The sequence below is a fragment of the Polyodon spathula genome, chromosome 2, assembly GCF_017654505.1.
Source record: "Polyodon spathula isolate WHYD16114869_AA chromosome 2, ASM1765450v1, whole genome shotgun sequence".
In the NCBI taxonomy this organism is placed as follows: Eukaryota; Metazoa; Chordata; class Actinopteri; order Acipenseriformes; family Polyodontidae; genus Polyodon; species Polyodon spathula.
The window spans coordinates 98,484,108-98,508,507 of record NC_054535.1 but is presented as its reverse complement, the minus strand read 5'-3'; the positions used below and the strand labels follow the sequence as shown (position 1 = coordinate 98,508,507).

General features: G+C 36.6%; 1 protein-coding gene across 1 annotated transcript in view; it reads right to left on the bottom strand.

The window, feature by feature from the left end:
• The window catches only part of LOC121304909 (WD repeat-containing protein 70-like), a 141,664-nt gene that overhangs the window by 76,299 nt on the left and 40,965 nt on the right, over nucleotides 1–24,400 (bottom strand). The window contains exon 10 of the mRNA XM_041236335.1: nucleotides 6,577–6,751. Within this exon, the coding sequence (XP_041092269.1) occupies nucleotides 6,577–6,751 (175 nt within the window). The remainder of the gene's footprint in view (nucleotides 1–6,576; nucleotides 6,752–24,400) is intronic.

Sequence of the window (24,400 nt, the reverse complement as noted above, 5' to 3'; positions counted from 1 at the left end):
AATGTGATCAAGAGGAAGATGGATGGTCACAAGCCATCAAACAAAGCCGAGCTGCTTGAATTTTTGCGCCAGGAGTGGCATAAAGTCACCCAACATCAATGTGAAAGACTGGTGGAGAGCATGCCAAGACGCATGAAAGCTGTGCTTGAAAATCAGGGTTATTCCACCAAATATTGATTTCTAAACTCTTCCTAAGTTAAAACATTAGTATTGTGTTGTTTAAAAATGAATACAAACTTATTTGCTTTGCATTATTCGAGGTCTGACAACACTGCATCTTTTTTGTTATTTTGACCAGTTGTCAAAACTGGTCAAACCAGTGAAACTGATAATTTTGCAGTGGTCTCAATTTTTTCCAGAGCTGTATATATATATATATATATATACCTATATATAGACAGAGCCATTTAATTTCTAATAACTTGCCACCACCTATATATGTTTACCTGTTTCTTTGTCTATTTATATTGCCTCTTTCAGAGCCATATATATATATTAATCACATTGCTTATCAGAAAATTAATTGAAAGAGGCATTCTGGAGGCCTCTTGAGTGACTGCTGTGCACTGTGACAAAGATGTTGTTCGTAATAGAAAGCTTGGCATGGCTCTGAAAGAGGCAATATAAATAGACAAAGAAACAGGTAAACGAGATAGGTGGTGGCAAGTTATTAGGAATGAAATGGCTCTGTCTATAACTGCATAACTTATCTCTTCTAGAACTGTTTACATTTGGGATTAGCTAAATTATCAGATTATGTAATGCAGGCTGTGGGTCAGTGTGGAATTAACAGGACCTTGTCAGGTTTAGTTAAGAATCAGTGATAGTCAAAACAACTTAAAAGGAAGTAGTATAAATAACTGTCACATCCCTTACATGCTAATACCACCCACCCCCCTTTTGATTGATATCTCAGTTTAGAACAGATTCCAAGAAACGTAAAAGGACTGACACAACATAGGAATGGAATGTCATCAACAGTCAAAATGTTCCATTTGAGGAATGTTGGGAGGCAAAAGGTTAACATCCACTCTTCTGAACTTCATACTGCAGTACTTTTGGATTAAAACATCAAGTATAGATGCCATTAGTGGTAAAACTAAAATGTCAATCAAATACCCATAGATTCCTGACAGAAGCGTAGGTCTTAAACATTACTCAAGGTGGTACCTCAAACTACTGTAGGTTTGCCTCCAAGGCTGCTGGTAAGGTGTTACTGCAAGTTAAATGTTTGATATTACTGATGTTTAGGCTGAAGTTTGGTGACCTTTAATTAAAAAGCCATTTCCACATTAACGGTCAATACTATATTGAACAACAACAACCAATCAAATCAAGAAACTAAATAGATCACTATGCTAAATTTTTATATAATCTGGAGTTCAGACAACTTTCCTTTTGCTTATTTACATACATTGCTGTCTTACAAAACAAAAGCTGAACAACTGCTTAACCCAGGGCAGATCAAACTTGCCTTCTTGTTCCAGATCCAAAGCTGATATCCTCCCTTTGGTGCATACAGAATGCCTTCACATGATAATTGACAACTGATGAATCCAAGTTGGAAGGTTGGGTAAATATTTAGTCTGAGTTAGGTCTCAGTAATAAATTATAAGTTAAGCTTGTCGTGGCCTTCAATAGTGCAATTACTTTCAGCTCAGGGCAAATGTCTTCCCAAAACATTCCAGATGACATGGATTCTCTGCTACATGAATTCTGTAAACAGTAAAGCATAGCAGTCAACCATAAACAGAGTATCTGAGGGTTCCACTTCTGCAGCTGTCTACCTCGCCTACTTTTTGTTTTCCTACTCTGAGAAGTAGATCTTATTCAAGCCACAGTCTCACCAGAAAACCTAGAACTAGTCCTAATAAGTGAGTTATTTCAAATCCATTGTAGACAGAATCTGGCAATGTATTCATACAAAAAACAAACAAAAAAAGTTCTGCAACAATGCTGGCTGTAATCCCACAAAGCTTGTTAGAAAAATGTTTGGATGAGCCTTGCAAGATTCTCCTAAATGCGGACATAAAACTTGAAGTTTACTGGTGCGGAAACCAAGTTAACATAAAATCAGGTAGCTACTTAATTCTAGTTGCATTTCCTAGATGCAGTTTGACTAGAGTTAGGTTTGTCATTTGAAAACGAACAAATCAGGCCTAAAAACAATACAAGTCGTGGGCTAATAATGAGTGCTTGTCCCTCGCCAAAGGGGGTGGTATGAATTTGGAGCGTTCACTGTTCCTTTCTGATTGACTTCATGAGCAAAACACTGCCCAATGAGGGAGTCAACTACAAAAAAATGCTGCTGTTATTGCAGCACCTTTGAGTTCAGTGCCTCTGCCCAATGTCCCTTTTAAGAACAATGTAACAAACTTTAGGAATCCAGCTTTTATTCCAAGAATAATTATAACAAGCACATAAGTTTCCCTTTGATTGTTTTAATTGAATAATTATTTAATAGTGGAAAATACATTCGAAGTCCAGAAGGCTTTTATTATGTCTCACTATACCCTTGTAATACTAATTTACCAGAGGAATTAGAAAATGAGAAGATAGATTTTTCATCCCCTGTCACAAAATGACAGCATAGGAGGAATCATAAACTTGGTGAAGATGGCCATTTAACTGCAAATGGAGAAAAGGAAAGGCAGTAGAAGAGGTTGCAGTAGCAGTTACCAGTTTTCTGCAATCTATTGATGCACATGGCAACTTTCTTCAACTAAACTCTTCCTTGCTGTTAAGCCACTTAAAATAAATCAAACTGTCATTTTTATTATATAACATACTTGTTGTTATTCCCCATGTCTTCCCCCTGAGCATTACAATTTTAAACACCATTACAGTAACTAAAACAGTGGTTCTCAAACCACATGTTTTGGTGGCCTCTGAGTGCATCCACAAAGTGTTTGTTATAATAATAAATAAAAAATGCAGCAGTCCCTCTACTCTGTACTGGATCTTAATTCCCAGGCTTTCTTCTTTTTTTTTTTTCTTAATTTAGTCGTCGCCAATTATTATTTTTTATTATTTTCTCCCCAATTTAGTCGTGTTCAATTATTTTTAGGCTCAGTTTACCTCTACCACCCCTGCACTGACTCGGGAGGGGCGAAGACAAACACACGCTGTCCTCCGAAGCATCTTTACACGCTGCAGACTCACCATGCAGCCACCCAGAGCTACAGTGTGGGAGGACAACGCAGCTCTGGGCAGCGTACAGGCAAGCCCACAGGCGCCCGGCCAGAACACAGGGGTCGCTGGTGCGCGGTGAGCCGAGGACACCATGGCCGACCTAGCCCTTCCTCCGGGCAGCGCTGGGCCAATTGTGTGTCCCGGTCACAGTTGGCACTGACATAGCCTGGATTCGAACTTGCGATCTCCAGGCTATAGGGCACATCCGCGTGGAGCGCCTTTCCTGGATGCTCCACTCCGGAGCCCTCCCAGGCCCTTCTAATGATAAAATGGAGACAAAAATGTGGTAGTTTGCTAGATTGTTTTGTATTTTTCTGACATGTCAAAACATAAGGTTAATCATTCATATTCACCGATATCAATTAATACAACACCTAAAGTACATTATGCATTAAAGTTACAAAATAAACAACAAATACTTTCACTTTCCTGTTCCAATCACACACAGCACAATTCCTAACTATGTATAACAAAAGTATAATAATTTGCAATCCTTTTATAAATAACAAAATGATATAAGAACATAAGAAAAGTTTGAGAATGAGAAAAGGCCATTTGGCCCATCAAGGCTCTTCCCTTGTTAGCTAACAATCTTCCCTTACTGGGGGAGGGGGAACTCATTTCAAAGCACAGAATCGAGTCTCCCTGTCAAACAGATGGTGAGGTTTCAGGTCCCAAGTCCCATCTGTGGTGTGATTTGGTTTTTGGAGATTTAGAAGGAAGCAGTTTGTTCTCATTGAAGCTGACCTCCAATTCTCTGGCCATCTGCACTAATAATTCTGATTAAGTAACACTGAACAGGCCACAACTGCAATAATTAATGATACTTGCATATTAAAAAAAAAAAAATGTAAATGACTGTAGTTGCCATGACATCCAAAGCCTATAAGTACCCCTACTGTTTGTTTTCAAACACACTTTCCCTTGATAAAGATATGTAAACATACCAAAACGTTGGAAAGTTGCGATTTTATATAGAAAATACGTATGTGATATATATATATATATATATATATATATATATATATATATATATATATATATATATATATACGTGTGTGTGTGTGTGTATATATATATATATATATATAATTGACTAAATTTCTATTGTAATATTTATATATATACATAGATATAATATAATAATTATATAATATATATATATATGTATATATATATATATATATATATATATATATATATATATATATATATATATATATATATATATATATATATATATACACACCACACACACACACACACACACACACACACACACAATGTATATATATAGTAGCGTGCACGGGGAAAGGCAGCAGCAGGGCTGGTAGGTGACAGTCACATACAAAGACACAGCGCCGATATACGCTCCTTGCAAAGGGAGCCGGCTCTTTTGTACAGCGGTATTGGCGCTATGCTGGAGTGCGGGAGATCCCGGATTCGCTCCCGCCCTCCATCTGCGTGTGGATTGCCTCATCCTGTGTACATACACACACACACACACACACATAACCACAAAGCTCAACAGTTTAATACACGCAGCAGTCATACAAAAACACCTGTATCTTGCTTCATAAAACTGAATAGATTTTATTTAAAAGTGCTTAACACATACAGCATAAACATAAATAATGGAATACCACAGTGTTTTAAAGTTTAACACACTGTAGATCTACAGTACAATACAAATTACACAGAAACTGTGTAGGTAACATTCTATCCTTTGTTCTTGTGTATCTTGCTGCCATCAAGCGATAGCCTAACTACTGTAGTGCACAACAATGCTAGTATTTAAAATGTCTTGCTCTCGCAAACATTTCTTGTTTTACAGTACATGTCTTGTGGCTCTCATCCATATGGAAATTTTGGTATGCGGCTCATACGGTCAAGAAGTTTGGCCACCCCTGGTCTAGAGGATTTACACAGATAAAGTATTATATTTAACAATCTAGAAATATACATCTAGAAAAACAAAAATAAGTAAAAGGAAGCATCAGTGTTAAATCACCTACACCAAAGCATGGGAGACTAAGCCCAAGAGCAAATTCCTCCACGCAGGTAAAAGCTTCAGTATAACATAATGCACACGTCTATATTTTAAAATAGTTTATTTACCCAGGATAATTTAAGTGGGAGTCAATATCTTGCTCCCAGCTGAGTTTATATTTCTCTCAGTTTTACAGTTGGGTGGGACAGGGTCACAATGAGGTGACTTAAAAGCTCCCCTCAGACGGTCTCCCTTACTGTCAAATATCTAAATGTCAAGACTGGTGTTAAGTTACTTATTATCTTTGTTTACAAGGTCTTCTAAATATTCTGGACTTTTGATAAATAAAACTGTAACAAGTATATTTTTGCACAAGCTAAAACATTATTATTAAATGATGAAAATGATTCTAGGATACGTGAACCGGTAATTTTAAAAGCCACAAATGGCTGAACTACCAGTCGGTGGCTAGTAATTAAATCGTCCTCCCTTTGACTGTTTGAAGTGTTGCAAGTATCAATTAAGTTTCACTAAATTCTGAAATGAGGGCATGCTGTTTAAAGAAAGGCATTTAGCACACAACCCTTTCATGTTTTTAAGACACTTAAAAGCTAAAGCCTCCATCTGAGGATTGCCCTGTGGAGCTGTCCTAATAATGCGTTAAGTCATAGGTCAGTGAAAGTCATCACTCTGGCTTTCTTTTCTTAAGTCTCTTGAAGTTGCTGATAAGGATGAACAGGTTAAGATAGACTGACTGGCATGTTAAAATGCATGCCTCTCATACACAATTATGTGCTGGCTGAGTAGGCAAAGCTGATAAAGAGAACATCCATGGACAATAAAGTTGATTCTAAGTGAGGCATACAGTAGTTACTGGCAAATCAATAAATTGGCCAATATGTGAAACTGATCAATAATGTACTTCATTCTCCCCAGGTTATTGCTTACTGTGTGATGGCATCTGATGTAGACACCAAACTCAATTCTTACCAACAAAAAGCAAACCCACATCAACCACATATCTGCTGCCCTTGTTAAAATTCTGCATTTTAAATTCAATATTTTAAATTGCAAATGCATATCTTTGTATTCCTGTTGAAATGTTTTACAGTTTCATTGACCTATTGCAATCCCTATACTATGAATAATATTTGTTTTGGGGAGAAGAAAAAAATGTAATGCACGGCTGAAGAAAAAAGGAGAAGTGAGTAAGATGTTTTCCCTCAAACAAACTTTATTCAGGGTACAGAGAACAGTGAGAAAATAAAACTGCCTACCCAGCACACTGTTTTTTTGCCCATAAAGAAGGTCTGAAATACACAAGAATTGTCAACAGGAAAAAAAGAGGACCATTTAAACAGCAGTCTATATTGTTTATACTGTAGGATACTCACACTGAGGTTTTTGTCCCAGATCTGGATGGTTCCATCCTGACAGCCAGCTGCAATCAGCTTGCCATCCCTACTGTATGTGCAAGAGGTGGGGATCACCCTCTTGCCTTGCATGGACCGAGGTTTAAACACGTTCTTATGCTTCTTCTCATTGGTTATGTCCCACGTCCTCACAGTTCTGCAAAAAATACAACAATATGTATTTAGTATTATTTAGGACAAGCCTAAATTAATTCAAAATATCAAAGAGCTGTTTTCAAGCTTTCAGTTCTCGAGCAGGGGTCCAATGCAGGCATTCCAAAAAATACATGATTAGCACCTGTTACTTTGCTTTTCAAGTGGAGTGTGAAAATAACACCCTGTCATGAAGATCAGAACACTGAATAATGTTGTTGGTATGCCACACATTTCTGAAGAGGCACAAAGGAGGTGTGTCAGCCAGAGATGGAAATAATGTCACATGCTTGTATGCAGATTAACACATTTAAAAACACAGAATATCATAGAAAGAGCCATTTCCCTTCATAGGCATTTGATAATGTTACTGTTAAAGTAATTTTTACTATTATTATTTTATTTATATTTTTTAAAATTTAGTCGTTGCCAATTATTTTTGTTATTTTCTCACAATTTTTGAAATGCCCAATTATTATTTAGGCTCAGCTCACCGCTAAAACCCCTGCTCTGACTCGGGAGCGCTGAAGATGAACACACGCTGTCCTCCGAAGCGTGTGCCGTCAGCCGACCGCTTCATTACACACTGCGAATTCACCATGCAGCCACCCAGGAGCTACAGCAACGGAGGACAACGCAGCTCCCGGACAGCTAACAGGAAAGCCCACAGGCACCCGGCCAGACTACAGCGGTCGCTGGTGCGCGGTGAGCCGGGGATTGAGCGCTGCCTCCTGGGAACTCCTGTCCATGGTCGGCTGTGGAATAGCCCAGAATCGAACCAGCAACATCAAGGCTATAGGGCGCATCCTGCATTCACAGCACATTTATTGGATGTGCCACTCAGGAGCTCCCCATTTTTACTATTATTTTAACACTGTTTTTTAGCGTCTCTAGCGGCTACTACACCCGACGTCCATTAAATCGCTTGATCAGGACCTACTCTACCTGTTAGTACGCTGGTAGGTACCTATTGGCCCATTCTTATGAGATGATATTTGCTTCATAATGTCCCATTTAAATCAACTCATCTCAATCAGATCAGGTGATACTTTTCACACTGATATGCTTTTTTCCCCCAAATTGTTTTGTTAAAACCACCCAACCAAATTGCAAAAAAACATAGTGTCCATTGTCAACTAAACCTTGCTACCATATAAACTTGAGAAAGGTTAGCCAAACTCTTAATTTCTACTGAACGTGGCCTCTCAAAACATAATAGCAAAGGCTGAAATTATCAATTCGATACCTTTACCATAAATCACATACAGCTGATACTTATTTTTCCTAAAAACAGAGCATAAACACAGGTAGGACTTAATTACATATTACTTCCTAATTCTCTGCTCCACATCTACACAACAGATTACGGAATGTAATAATCAATCATCTTGAGGCAAATTTGATTTTACTCTATATTGTGTTTGAGTTTGCAGTGAGAAGTGAGGCAACCCATGTTTAGTTGCACTGTTGTATTCATTACCAAGGTCAGGCTACATTTCCTGTGTTCCTCACAGGGACAAGAATTTGTACAGTAAAATAATTCCACGCAACAGTTGGCCTTCCAATGTTCTCTTAAAAGTTTGCAGTGCAGATCTACCTCATCTACTTTTACTGGGAGGGCATTAATGAATTAATCATGCCAACTTAAAACAGTATTCTTCTTGAAAGTACTCAAATGAAAAATATTCCTTAATGTAAATTTACCAAGTAGCTTGGCAAACAGCAAGCAAACATCTGTAATGCATTAGGTAGATGTTACACGTACAATAATTACTGTTTTCATTTAGGAATAACATTTTTTCAGAATTCCATATATATATATATATATATATATATATATATATATATATTATATATATATATATATATATATATATATATATATATACATACACACACATACACACAAACACACACACACACACACCGCATATAGAAAGTCTACACCCCTTTTCAAATGTTCACTTTTTGTTTGCCTTATAGGCTGGAATTAAAATGCACTAAAATAGTTTTTTTTTAATTTATCTACCCATCCTACCCCACAACTTGCAAGTGAAAAAAATAAATATTCTAGAAATTTGTAGAAATTTAAAGATAAAAACTGAAATAGCTTGGTTGGATAAGTGTCCACCCCCCTTGTAATAGCAATCCTAAATTAGCTCAGGTGTAACCAATCCCCTTCAAAATCGCACACCAAGTTAAGTGGCCTCCACCTGTGTTAAATTGGAATAATTCACGTGATTATAGGATAAATTCAGCAGCTCATGTAGGCTCCCTCTACTGGGTAGTGCATTTCAAAGCAAAGACTCAACCATGAGCACTAAAGCGCTTTTAAAAGAACCCCGGGACAAAGATGTTGAAAGGCACAGATCAGGGGATGGGTATAAAAAAATATCAAAAAGGCCTTGACTATCTCTTGGAGCATGGTCAAGACGAAGACATGACAGGTGTATGGCACCACCAAGACCCTGCCTAGATCAGACAATCCCTCCAAACTGGATGACCGAGCAAGGAGGAGACTGATTAGAGAGGCTACCAAAAAGCTAATGGCAACTTTGCAAGAGCTACAGGTTTTTATGGCCAAGACTGGTCAAAGTGTGCATGTGACAACAATATCCCAAGCACTCCACAAATCTAGCCTGTATGGTAGGGTGTCAAGAAGGAAGCCATTACTCAAGAAAGCCCACTCTGAATCCTGTTTTAAGAATGGGGAAAAAAAAAACAACACAAAAAAAAAAACACAGGAGATTCTGTAGCCATGTGGCAAAAAGTTTTGTGGTCTGACTAAACTAAAATGGAACTTTTTGGTCTAACTGTATATCCAATTGTGGTGGCAGCATCGTGTTATGGGGATGTTTCTTAACGCAGGGACTGGGGCACTTGTCAGGATAGAAGGGAAAATAAATGGAGCAAAGTACAAAGAAGTCCTTGAGGAAAACCTGTTGCCCTCTACAAGAAAGCTGAAACTGGGACGGAAGTTCACCTATCAGCATGACAACAATCCAAAGCACACAGCCAAAGCTACACTGGAGTGGCTAAGGAACAAAAAGGTAAATGTCCTTGAGTGGCCAAGTCAGAGCCCTGACCTAAATCCAATCGAAAATTTGTGTCATGACTTGAAGATTGCTGTCCATCAATGCTCCCTAAGGAACTTGACAGAGCTTGAACAGTTTTGTAAAGAAGAATGGTCAAATACTGCCAAATCAAAGTTGTGCAAAGTTGGTAGAGACTATACAAACAGCTGTAATTGCTGCCAAAGTTGCTTCCACCAAGTATTAACTCAGGGTGGAGACTAATCAGTTATGATCTTTCAGTTTTGTATTTTTAATATACAATTTTTTTGTCAATAAAAACTTTTTCCCCTTAACAGTGTTGAGTATGATGTGTAGATAAGTGGGAAAAAAAATCCATTTAAAATGCAAAAAAAAGTATATATATATATATATATATATATATATATATATATATATATATATATATATATATATATATATATATATATATATATATACACACACACACACACACACACACACACACACACACACAGTAATCCCTCGCTATACAAGCTACCGATATGCGAGATTTCAATTATACGAGACACAGAAATGAATACCTGTTTTTCTATTAAACAAGAAGGGAGCTCGCAAAGTGGCTGATCGTATTGAGTCTGCACAAGGCATACGTCACAGCATTCACCACCACCACTGTCATACCAGCATGCACTGTTGGCCGCCTTTGTACCGTTCTCATGTTGTCTCGCATGTGTTGCAGTTGTCAGTTGCTTCTGTTATCTCTTCTTTACTAAAGTGCTTTTTTATTTGTTTTATATTTATTATTCTATTTTAATTTTCTTTTTCATACCTGTGTGTTATTTATTGTTAGTGTTTTTATAACTTCATTAATATTTACTATAACGTACGTTTTCTAACACTATGATAAGCGCATGAAAGAAAACTGTGTCAGCCCCGGTCTTTATTTGTGGGGGACTCATACATACTGCAAGAGATTGTCATTTACTTAACAACTTGAAGCTAATTTCTTTAATAATTGATACAGAATTTCAGTGATTTTATATTTAGATACTGTTCTGTCCTTTATTAAGGGAAATTTTTTGGGCTCTGGAACCAATCGAAGATTATAACATGGAAACCAATGGGGATTTCATTTCTGTTATATGAGATTTCGAGGAATTTCGTATAACGAGGGATTGCTTAATCGAGCATATTGCTATATATATATATATATATATATATTATATATTAGATAGTATATATATATTATATGTATAGCTATTTATATATATATATATATATATATAATATATATATATATATATATATATATATATATATATATATATATATATATATATATATATATATATATATATATATATATATATAATATAACATTATATATAATATAATGTTAGGATCCCAACCCAAAATACGCCCCCATCAGGTTGGGGTTAGTTAATTTTAAGAACCCCAAAATCTTTTCATGTCCCCATTTTGATGCAGAAAATTAACTTTTGCAGAACCCTGTCTGAAGAAAATCATCCAAAGACACAACCTAAATCAAGCAGTGTGCCGCACCTTCACAGTGCGCGTCGGTCTTCCAATTAAAGCTACAGTACCACATTTGCTGCGCAGTACACAACACAACAGAATAAAATAACACATCAAATAGCAACCTATACATTCTACATGTGTTTACATAATTTGAAAAAGGAAAACTGTTGTGTATCAAAATCAAAAAGAAAAGGGTAATGTCCATACAGACAAATGTGAAAAAAAATGAAATTGTATCAGGAAGTTTTGAACTACAAGTCCTTCTTCAGCTGGATGGAAAAACTAGTTTTTGTTGCTTCTCCCTGCTTCCGAATAAATGCATTAAAATAAATCAGACAAATAGTTTCACATGTAAGTAAGTGTATATGTGAATGTGTTCCTGTGTATGGGTGCCTCGAAATTGTTATGATTTGAATTTTTGGAATTTTACAGTGGTTGGGCCAAAATTATAAACTTCAGAGAGGATACCATCTAGTAACAAACAGGTATTAAATACCAGCTTGATGAACACAGGTTCACATAATTAATTTCAGATGACAGCCTTTCAGCTTCAGGTTTGCAGTTTAGTTATTTAATTTATGATATAAGAGTATTACTATCAAACTATCCTAATGAAATCACACAATAGTGATAATTTCTGAGTAATCTGCTTCTGCTGAATGGCAACATCACTGTTTAATTCATTAAAATACACCAACTTATCTCCTTGCATCTCAGTCCCACATGAGCCCCTTTCACACTGGCATGCTCTACCTGGATCAAAACCTACCCGGGTCAGGACCCGGTGTCATGTGGGTCAGCTACCCAATTTCACACTGCTTTTGATAAAGCAGGGTTGACCTGGGCGACAGACGCAAGTACACAATGCGTGTATCAATGCCCCGGAAGCAGCTTGTTATGAACGCTTCCATCCAAGCTTCACTGGAGTGAACCGTCGGCCCAAATATTGATTAGAGCAAAATCTTCTTCATCCCTGCTGCACTCTCAACAAACATATGGCTAAATATAATACACAGAAATGTTCCTTGTAGAAGTAAAACCTTCACACAGACGTGGCTGTTTGTTATTTGGTTGGTTTACGAACGGCTGTCATGCATTTTGTCTCGCTCAACCCGGGTCAAAGCATGTCTAGCCACATCCGGAGTTGGGTCGCTGCGACAAGGGTCAACCCGGGTACAACGCAGTTATCTATTTTCATACTACGCAGGATTGTGACCCCGGGTAGGAATGCAAGTGTGAAAGGGGCTACAGATGAATACAGCAGAAAAGCAGACACTGGGATGGGTGTAGTAACTATGAAATTAAAACTAGTTTTAACGCCACAATTTTAATAGTTCTTCCATTGAAACAACAATTTTAATAATAGTTCAACTGAAACAACCAGTTTTTAGTACATGTTTACATTAGTGTATAGTCCAGCAAGGATTAACTTTCAGACATATGCTTGAGCATCTGCAGAGCTGGTGCTGCAAATCATCACTGTCAAAAACCAAAGACTCTGAAATACATTGCTCCAAAGAACACAGCAAGTAAGCAAAGTGGGAACCGGGAGCCATCTTTTGGGAATATACCATCTATATTTACCTTTTAATTTCTAAACATTTTTCTAAAATGTGTTACAACCCTGAAGGTACAGAGAATCCATATCCTTCAAGAGGAGGGCCTCTTCATGCTGGGCAGTGAACTTTTCAAAGGAAATACAGCAGACAGCACACTAGCAAAAGATCAAATGAGTTTCACAGAAAAATGCTTGTTGCAAAGCATGTGAGAACTGCTGGTAGTGGATCACAGTAAATTAATGAGACCGTATAAGAACTACTGTAACCAATGACATTGAATAAACAAATGTATTTTTGTGTGATGTTTTGCTAATTGTACCATATTACAATTGATGTCCTGTGTATCATAGCAGTTAACCTAGGAAAATGTGGTTTTCCCAAGATATGTTAAATTAAAATTTATCAACTAAAACACATTTCTCTAATTAGAAACAGAATGTAAATAAAATGCATAATGTGACAATTATGTAAGATTTGTAAAAGGTTATACGTAATAAAAAATATATAATTGTATAGTAAATAGGTATTTAGTAGTGAATTATACTGGCCATTACTAGAAAAAAAAAAAAAAAAAAAAACACATCTACAGATTTCAGATCCCATTTCCAAAGAAATGTCTTTGTATCAGTTAACCTTTCTTAAACAGTGGATTGCGAGACAAAACTTGCTTAGTTACCAACTTGCTGGAACTTTCTCCCAGAATAAACCTGGATGTAAGGTCTTGCCCAGTTTTTCTTATTGTTACAGACTTTTTGCCGTGCAGGGAGAGAGATGACAAAGTGAAGGAGGTGTTGCATTGGACTTACAAATCTAGCCCTACTATTCATTTCAAAGGGGGGGGGGGGTTAAACTACATCTTTTTCAAACATATTTTGTTGAACAAAATCAAAAGATCTAAGTGCCCCACAGTGTGTTTCAGACTTGTTCTTGCGCCGAGGCAGTGTTAGTAGCTCCCTGTACTGCATGTTGCTATGGGAAGTATGGAGAGGAATGTGGTGTGTAAAACCGATTCCTGGGCAGCAAAAACAGTGCACTTTATCCATAAGAGCGTGTAATACATTCAGAAATGACAGCAAGTGCATGGAGAGCGGCTATATCCTAAAACTACAGCATTATCTTTTTATATATTTCACCACTATCCTTGAGTTCTTGCTCTACAAAATCTTACAGTAAATAACACTTCTAAAAAGAAACAGTATAGAAGGGTGTGGAATTGTGTCACATACTTTTCAGATGGAGCCCTAAATGAAACTGTAGGACAGAGGAGCTAACAGTTTTGGCTCAGTAACAACTAGGGATGCACTGAATCCAGGATTCGGTTTCGGATTGGGTCCGAATACTTACTTTTTGAGCAGGGTTCAGATTTGGCCGAATACTTAGGATTCGGTGAACCGAATCCAAATCCTATATCCGCCCAGACGGACATCCATTTTAATATATCCCTCTAATGTGTGCAGTTCTTCTTTAAATAAGGCACACATCTGGTATTGAAAGTAACTGTTGTATAGTATTCAATAACAAGAACATGTTTTATGAAATCTGTTGCATCTCTCAACTCCCTAATTACTGGTGGCGCACCCACTAAACACACGCAGCTGCTGAATGCAAACATACCCCTGTATGCAACAGCACATTCACATCACACTTTTCATGTTGTAAAGTTATGCAATAAACTTGTAATATATAGTAAGAGCAAACTGTTGTAGACTTTTGTGCTTTGTTACTTTGTCTGTCAAACCTGTTCTAGAGATTATACAGAGATAAAAACAAAATATTAAAAAATCTGTGCATAGAAATATATATTTTCTGTAACTTTACAACTGTCAGATGTGCAAGACGTTACTGAACAATATATGCTTTAGTAAATTAAATTTTACTTTATTGCAATGTGCCAATACAAGTTGAACCATTTGGGAACATTTGTTTTATTAAAATATTTTTAAAACTATGTCATAGCTTACTTTATATGCGTTACACACACGGTGCATTTAAATCAACGTGGGTTTTATTTCTCTGGGATATCATTCAGGTCACTCATCACGGTAATGTTTTCCTCATAGCGCTCAGTCTCAGATCAGGCGACACAGGCTGAAACGTCATCCAATACAAATTGTACTACAATTACAAATCACGCTCAGTATTTTTATTCGTCACCAATTTAAGAACTGTATCAGTACATTTTTTTTCAAAATGTACTTTTAAAGACTATTTGCCGACAGTTTTGAACAATTCAATTGTACACTACATTCTGAATATTAGCTAAACCAAATAAATAAATAAATAAATAAATAAAATAAAACAGCGGTTCTGGTATTTTAAGTTGTGAGTAACATTACCTACCAGTGTATATTTTAAATAAATGTGTAGCACTTATTTATGGTTTTGTTTATATATAAAAGGGCAGTCGTTCACTCTAATCCCCGGGTCTCTGTGACCGATGTACAAAACAGCTTTAAACCCATGTTTATGGCCGCAATCGTAGCATGCACTTCACCTGTCGTCGTCAGTGTTTTTACAAAAATAAATAAAGTGTTATCCTTCTTAAAGTAGTACTGTAGTTTGTAATAGAACTACTAATGTTCCCTTCAGTGCATCACAAGGAAGACTGAATCAGACAATTGTGTGGGAGATTTGACTACACACAAATTTAAAATACACGCTATTCAGAGACTCTGATTCTGAATGTACCATCAAAACTGGTATGAAATTGGACACTGATTTATTTGTTCCTAGTGCTTATTCAATGTAAAGACAAAAAATGAATTGCATCATTGAAGCCCAGCCACCGAAATTAGAGCAGTCTGGCTCTATATAAGCATTTTCATATTTAAAAAAAAAAAGGTAAATGTTCTTAATTCTTAAGTCAAGATTCTGCCTATACAAAAACGTATCAGAACACTGTTCCGAGTCGAGCCGAGTGCTTCATAATTTAAACTAGTGGCTAACATTAGGCAAGTCATCCTTTTAAACGGTCAAGATTATTGTTGTCATTACAACATAATGGATTACCGCTTTTAAAAAAGGAAAACTTTAAACTGACACCTTTCCATAAACCAAAATTAATAGAAATAGCCCTAAAGAAGAATCAAACCATTAATACAAATAAAGTGTCTGTTGATTGCTTCAGGTGTGATAACATGTTGATTATTGAACAGTATATTTCATGCCCTAAAGTGGTTTCTTTACTATACAGTGCAGCTTATACATGCTCACATGGTTATGGAACTGTGACCCTCATTATAAACAGGTCTTTTAACTTGTTCCCATGATTGTAATTTGCATTACTTTAATGTCAAAAACTTCCATTGTTGTAATAGAGGAGGGATTATGGGGGGAGACAATGAACTCAACCACAAATACGATGTGTCATATTATTAGGAAGCCTGTCACAGACATAATAAAAAAAAAAAACTGCTACTTTGACTGCACTCCATTTGGTTAGCATTCATTGTGGTGGTAAAGTTAAAAAAAAAAAAAAAAAAAAAGTTTTTGCTCAATTTCTTGAATCCCACCTGTGACTGCTGTCCCCCAAACATGACCTGATATCGATTTGAAAACTTTGTATGAGGGTTCTAAAGGGTGGTCCTATGTTCTTGGATGCAAGCTTTCATAAATCAATCCTAATCAGTTCTTTAAATGTATGATCTTTTAAATGTAACAACTATTTCACATAACTATTCTGAGGAAATCTCTGTAACCCCACCCATTCAAATCCTTTGTAAACATTAGGTCAGTATGGAGAATTAAGCAACATGGTACTACCACTTAATAGGGCAAGCTGGCAGCAATACATTACTGTAAAACAAAAATTATTAAGAGAATGCAAAAAGACAAAGTATGTTGAATGGGCAGCAGGTTGGCATTGATTAGATGCGACAGCCTGCAAGTTGTGTAAACAATCTTCAGAATGTCCCACAGTGATCACTCCGGGCTCTTTCCTAGTGAAACACTAGTAATGTGTGCATTTACGAATAGTTATGTTATACAAACAACTGCCAAAAGCTGACATTGCTGCCAGAAACACAAGTAAACTTTCACCTGAACTGTTTGTTCACAAAATCCCCAAAAGATTCAAGCTGCAAAATCACATGGGTTACTACCATCAGACATACTTATTTTTGGCTCAGTAACAACTAAGGATGCACTGAATCCTGGATTTGGCCCGAATACCTACTTTTTGAGCAGGGTTTGGCTTCGACCGAAAACTTAGGATTCAATATTTTTTATCATCAACAACAAGAATTTAAAGTCGCAGTTTCATACGCAGACAAGCACAGGCCAGTTACACAAACAGGTAAACAGTTTAAATGCCAAAGGATATTTGGTTTCGAAGTTGGACTCGAAACACCACATAAGGGCAGTAAATCTATTAAATATTTGCAAAAGACTCTGTGCTGCTCCAGCAATTCAGCGTATTTTATATTTATATCTATGGAATTCCAGGATCTCATTTTCTGGGCAGACCTGTAGTTTGCGAATAAGCCTGACAGTACAACTGCTTTGACATCTTTTCTCTTCCAGGACTAATAAATAAAAAATCGAAATTTGGGGCTATACGGTTAAAAGCTTTAATCTCCGGTGACTGTTAGCAGAGACTAATGGCCTTGTATCAGTTACTGAGGTACAGTGGTAAAAAAAAGGCAAAGCAGGCTAGACAAAGAAACAGCCATAACATTTCTGACTTCAGATACTGTAAAGAACAATTATTTCAGTAATGAAGCCACACTAGTATTTGTTGTGTGAGCTATTAATAAAAAGGTACAAGCATGGACCTTTAAAACAAAGGAAAGTGATTTTTCACTTTAACTAAAAGGGTGACATTGCATTTGTTATGAAAATATCCAAGAAAACTAACTATCAACAGGCAATCTATGCCAGCAAAGGAACATTTCTTTGTGCTAAGTCAAGTTTTCCACTGTAGGCTGCTAATGCAGCTCTGGCAGGAAAAGCTTCAAGTTTATAATAGTATAGTTGAGTGGAGTTTATTTTATCAGGAAAAGCCCTTGAAACAAACGTTTCAATTTCAAGGAGGGGCCAGGCATGACCGTCACAAAAACTAGCGAAATAAATTGACAAAGAGTCCTCAATATAACCATTACAAAAGGAGCACTGGTGACACAAAGCACATTATGGAACAGCACCCAGTAATATACAGTACAACCAGTTTGGAAGATCAGTTTACATGATGGTATAGAAAGCACTCGATTTAGTCTTGATTTAGACCATAAAGTAATCAAAAACTGGTTGATCAGATTAAAAGTACCCAGTTTTTATTTGTCTTAACAGATTTGAAATGTTCTTAACTCTGAATAAAGATGGCCCTCGTTAGCCAGCACAATAACTGAACTACTGTTGGTGCTTATCCCTGTAGGTCTGGGTCTACAGCTGCTCTGCTATCATCACTCTACCTTTCTGCCTGCATGGAGAGATGCAGACACAAAAAAATCTTAGTCAATTTATTCAAGCTTATAGTCAATGCTCACATTAACACAGCTTGTGAATTGAAATGGTCATACATTTTGATGTAAATCTAAAATGAGGCCTCTTTAATCATAATGGGTCCCAGTATACACAAAGCCCTACAATATCACGTCTGAGGTGTGAAGCCACTATGATCAAAGCATTTTACCCTATCTGCAATTAAGAGGTTTTGCTTGACCAAGCAAAAGCAGTAAAAGCCAAGAGAATAGAGGGCTTCCTAAAGAAAACGGCAGATCCCTTCACCGATTATCCAAGAACATAAATTGCTCTCTTGGGCAATAGTGGACAAGATAAAGATCTACAGCTCAAGCTTAGCTGCTGCTAACATTTTGCAGTTGTCTATCTCATCACACTCAAGCCTAATTGAAAGCTCCATCTAGGCGCCTCGTCGGACAGCACCTTAGACATCTCAGCAATTTGTACACATCAAAGTAATCTATGCAATCTTCTTTCCTCCACAATCACAACTAATTTACTGCAATTGGGTGGAGACCAAAGAAAAAGGCCAGATGTCTTCCTTGATGACATGAGAGAATAAGTCATACTGGAGGGGTGAACTCAGGATCTACGCTTCATTGTCATCTACTGTAATAAGACTTTTCTACTTCTGTTTTTAGGTTACTGACAGATTCTTACCACCTTGTGCCTTGGGAATCAGAAGCAACTCAACAGCAAGCAGATGGAAATTAATTATGTCCATCATAATGTCTCATGTACCCCGATTTTTTTTATAATTTGTTTTTTTTTTATTGGCCAAATGAGCAGTGTGCACTTGCTGTTCATCAACACAACCTAAAAATTTTGCAAAAACCCGGTTTAAGAAAGCCGCAAGATATCAGTAGCTGGGCAAGACCAAATTGAAACTCACACAGAAACACTTTTAACTAATTAACTTATTTGCATTTGGAATGAGAATTTCTCTCCCAGAACTACATGGAAATACACACTAACCAAAAGGTACTACAAAAATAGCGTGAGAAAAAGATGTGACAATTTTATTTTTCCATGGAAACCCCGTCTTAGTTCCCCAATAGGCACTTCACAATTACATTAAAATATAAAAATGGAAAATCCTTTCCTGGAGAGTTAAAACATACCACCAGAAACCTTTGTCCAACTTTCCCATAGAAAAATTTAAATGGAAATTCCAAAAGGTAAAAGTTTGAAATGGCATGTCATGCTTCTAGCCCATTTTCTGTAATATAAGCCTGAGACCAATGTGTCAGTCAACAAGAGCAGCATGTGCCAGTTCCAGGGAGACTTGTTTGTTTTTCAGTGCCAACTCACTTACTCAGAGAAGCCTTGTATTAAACTTCCCACATCTTATATTTCTTTCCGGATCACATTTTTAAGTTAATAAAATGGTCTAACTAATTATAAATAAATAAATAAATTCAAAAAATGTATTTTAGTAGTCTTGTGCATAAATGGCCACGGGAACTTCTGCCATGATAACACTCCAATTTGGTATCAAGAGACCACGTTACTTAAAGTATTTCATAACCTCTATATTCCTTTACTTTGAAACATCAATTAGCTAGACAGTAATGTTGCAAAATGTTATCATTAAAATACTTTCAAACCCATTTTATATAATAATTTAATTCTAGTAAGACATTTTGGAAAGTAATTTATGCCCAATGTTTATATAATATTTCATATACCCATTATATATTAAAGATATTTAGGTATATAATATAATATATATATATATATATATATATATATATATATATATATATATATATATATATATAAAACACAAACATAAACATAGAAACTTCATATAGCAGGACTGAGCTCCCTTGTAACAAGCAGTGACATGCATGGAGTGGCAGGCCTAAAATTCTCTACATATTTAGAGGGACGTATCTTTCCTGTGCATTGCTCCCATCCACACTGTAGATCACCCATGTCACCCCAATTGGTGCACCTTTCACATGCTTGCCGGCCTGCTCCACGTCTGCCACTATTTCTGATGAGTGGCCAAATCTCAATGGAAACTTACCATGGTCCTTTTGCAAATTGCCAATGTAAAGAGAAAATAGGAAAAGTAAAAAATAACGCAAGCAATAAAAACAATTGACACTTGGAAATGGAAAAGAAAGACAGGGAAATAAAACCACTAAAAAGAAGCATAAATACCAATTTTTCCATTCCATTTTATCTGAATGTAAAATGAAAACTTAACCTAAATATATTTTCCTTTTTTTTTTTTTTAAATATATATGGGCAATATTCAGGGCTTAACAGCAAACTCAAAAGGCTATCTTTGCAGGCACTGATGCAGAAAAGCAGGCGTCCCATGACAGCTTTCAGTTAATTAGAATTTGGATAATAGGCTTATCCTGTGCAAGCGCAACAAATTAAAATATACCATTTATTTGATAAGTATAAAAAGAGATCAGGTATAAACACACACATGGTTGGCATACAATAGAAGGCAAGTGCATTACAGTTCCCTAAGAGGCCCATCCTTTGTTTTAAAACTAGAAATATAACTATCATCTCCCTCATAATCTATCAGTTTTAGGGCAGTGGAGCTGGATTGTGTTCTGTAATTCTGAGAATTTCTTTAGCCACTAAAACTTCAGAAAAGTGAATTTTGTAATACAACAGCATAAAAATGTTTTTAAAAAATTGTGTGCAGATTTATTCTAGATAAGAGTGCCATACTGTTGTTGACACTTTGAGAATATGGGCTGATGGATTTGTCACTGTATTTTTAATTGTTACATGCTGTGACCAGGCTGGCTGGTGGGAACACCAGGCCAGGAAATGAATGCACAACACATAAGACAACTGCAGGGTAAAACGGAGACCCAATGACGCTCAGCTTTTATGAAATCAATAAAAGGTTTACACAAAACAAACAGACAAAATAGACCCACAAAAATCGTGAGTCTCCTGCCGCACAAGTAGCATTTGTTATGTGTTGTTCTCTCTCTCCTGAGTGAGTGATTAGTGCATATATATATATATATATATATATATATATATATATATATATATATATATATATATATATACATATTATATACACACACACACACACATATATACACATATATAGATATACACACATGCATAAATAATCGGGATTCAATTACTAATTAATTATTCACTGGAATCCCAGCACGTGAACTAATTTGTGCAATACCCGTGCCCAAATAATACACATTTTATCTGCACAATAAGTGATTGTGCAATCCCTGTGATAAATACAAATATACATTTTAAATCACTTGTGCTACATAGCCCAATGTATACCTCATGCACCACTAAATCCACAACAACAACACACCACATACAACATAAAACACAAAAATACACACAAGGTCAGGGCACCCAGTGACGCATACATTTTCAAAAACTATAAATACACACACATATGCGTCTATTAATATACTGGATATGGGCACAAGCACAGCTTTGTTCAGATTAGGTTGAATAAAGAAACCAAGACTGATTTCAGACCAATGTGACTGTACAGACTAGCCCTCAATCCGTCTGAGCCCCGTTCAACTCATACCAGCTTTGGAGTAGGTCCCACGTCGGTTTTAGAAAGAACAGTTTTCACAAGAGCAGTCTGAGCAGACAAACTGGTTCTATAATGGTTTTCCTTTTCCAACAAAAGAAATACAGGACTATTTGTGTTTAAGGGAGTCGTTTGTTCAATCGATACACATCTTTATGGTGGCTTATTAAGGACAGGGATTTTTTTTATACTTATTTGTTTTCATTTATTAGATTTTTCTTGTATATTTCTCACTTTAAAATTAATAGTGTTACATTGACATATTGAAATTACATATCGCTTTGTAGTTTTCCATAAATTTAAAAATATGACCCTTCGAAATCAAACATGAAATACTGTACTACTATTGTAGTTTCTGGTAGACTTTTGAGATACCATTTTGTATTTTCTTAGGTTGCATGATGTTAAATAAAATATCAAAATTATGTTTATAGGGTTTTTTTTTCTTTTTAATTAACATTTTACTAGGTGATGCAAAACCTTTGTCCATACATGTAAATGATATTGAGCACATAGCCTACAGTGTGGTACTGCCAAATACTGTACCACGTCCACACCACTCCTGTGTGTCTGGGTGCAGACTAGCGGTACCACTCTGTGGAAATGCCCGGCGGTACCGCACCTGTCTGTGTCAGGCTTAAGGCTTCAGTCACTAACACCACAAGCTTCAGCACAGCATACTGCAACCTCTTAACCCTTACTAACAGATCTCTACCCTCCCTGAACCATTCTTTAAGTCAAACAATGCCAAGTGCTAAAACATAAATTGCTAATGTAACAAGGTATTTAACAAATTGATGTAGTCATGACATGTTTAATTAAAGAGCTCCCGAGTGGCGCACTGGAGTGCAGGATGCGCACTATAGCTTGGAGATCGCCAGTTCGAATCCAGGCTATGTCACTACTGACCGTAGCCAGGAGTTACCAGGGGACAGCGCACAATTAGCCCAGAGCTGCCCGTGCACGGAGGGTTTAGGTTGGCTGGGGAATCCTTTGCTCACCGTGCATCAGCAACCCCTGTGGCTGGCCCGGCACCTGCCTGTGTGCTACTCAGAACTGCGTGGTCCTCTGATGCTGTAGTTCAGTAGTGGTTTCACACCGGGCTTGCACTGCGAAAAAAAGCGGATGGCTGAAGACACACGTTTTGGAAGACGCGAGTGCTCGTCCTCGTCTCTCCCGAGTTAGTGCGGGCGTTGCAGCCGTGATGAATAATTGGGCGTTCCAAATTGGGAGAAAATAAAAAATTGCGGGGAAAAAATAATTGGCGCGTCCAAAAAAACAAACAAAAAAAACCCAAAAAACACACATGTTCAAATTGTTTCCTCTTAAAGTGCCAAAAAGGTTGGAGGGGTGTCCTGTCTCAGATCTGCCCTGTACAGGAACAGTATTAGTTTTATGGTTGTCTGCTGGAGATCTGAACAGTATCTGTCAGAGTCAAGGGTCATGAAAAGGAAATCCTTCCTGGATGTAATCAGTTACACTGACACTCAAATGTATGACACTGAAACAATTCCTAACCATGGAAGTAAAAATACCATTGACATACATTTAAAGTAGACTACTATTTCTTGATAATATTTAGCCAATATAATGAAGAGCTACAGACAAACTGAAAATTAACTGGAAACAGGAAAGATGTGCACAGGTAGTTCTCAATTATAATAATAAAGGCCAAGTATGACTGCAGATGTACCCTTAAAAGTTGGGTGGTGCATTTAAACACTATGATAAACCTTGGACCTTGTTTAGCGAGTATACTTGGCAAACCCTATCCGACAGAAGACAAAAAGCTAATATACACATTACAAATAGTTGCAGGAATTAGGAGTGTGTTTAACTTTGCATTAATATGTTTAAAGTTTTAAACATTAACATATTAGTGTGTTTGTTAACAATTATCCCTCGTCAGAAGCACAAACGGTTCATCAAACAACATATTTGTCAGAAATGTTTATCTACATTAACATTTTAGCAGTTGTGACTTCAGGGAAACTTTTACATAAACCTGCACATTCAAGGCTGATTTTAACATTGTGAAGTTCAAACAGACATGAGAAGGAAAAAGCCTTATTGCCCATCATTACAGTATTTGACTATTAGACTTTACTGCCAGATCTACTGACAATTTTAATAAAGACAGGCACTTATTAATGACATTCTTATTAAGGCCATCACTCATTTATAAAAGTCTCCTAAAGGATAGTCCTCAGCTACAGCACCACATATGTTCCTCTTATTTAGTATGTAAACATATAAACCCATCTATCACAGCTGTAACTCATACAGCTATATGTTACAGATGTGAATTTAAGTAGTATTTGTTTTGCAAAAATCTTGGCTGAAAACCACCACAAACAGGACAAAGTTTCAAAGATTCCCCCACCCCCTCCCTCCCCAACACATAAATAAATACATAAATAAAAATGTATTTCGAATGACTATAAAAGTAAAAAACTGTACCTCCTACTCTCGGATTAATAAACATCTTTCGCGCTGCAACA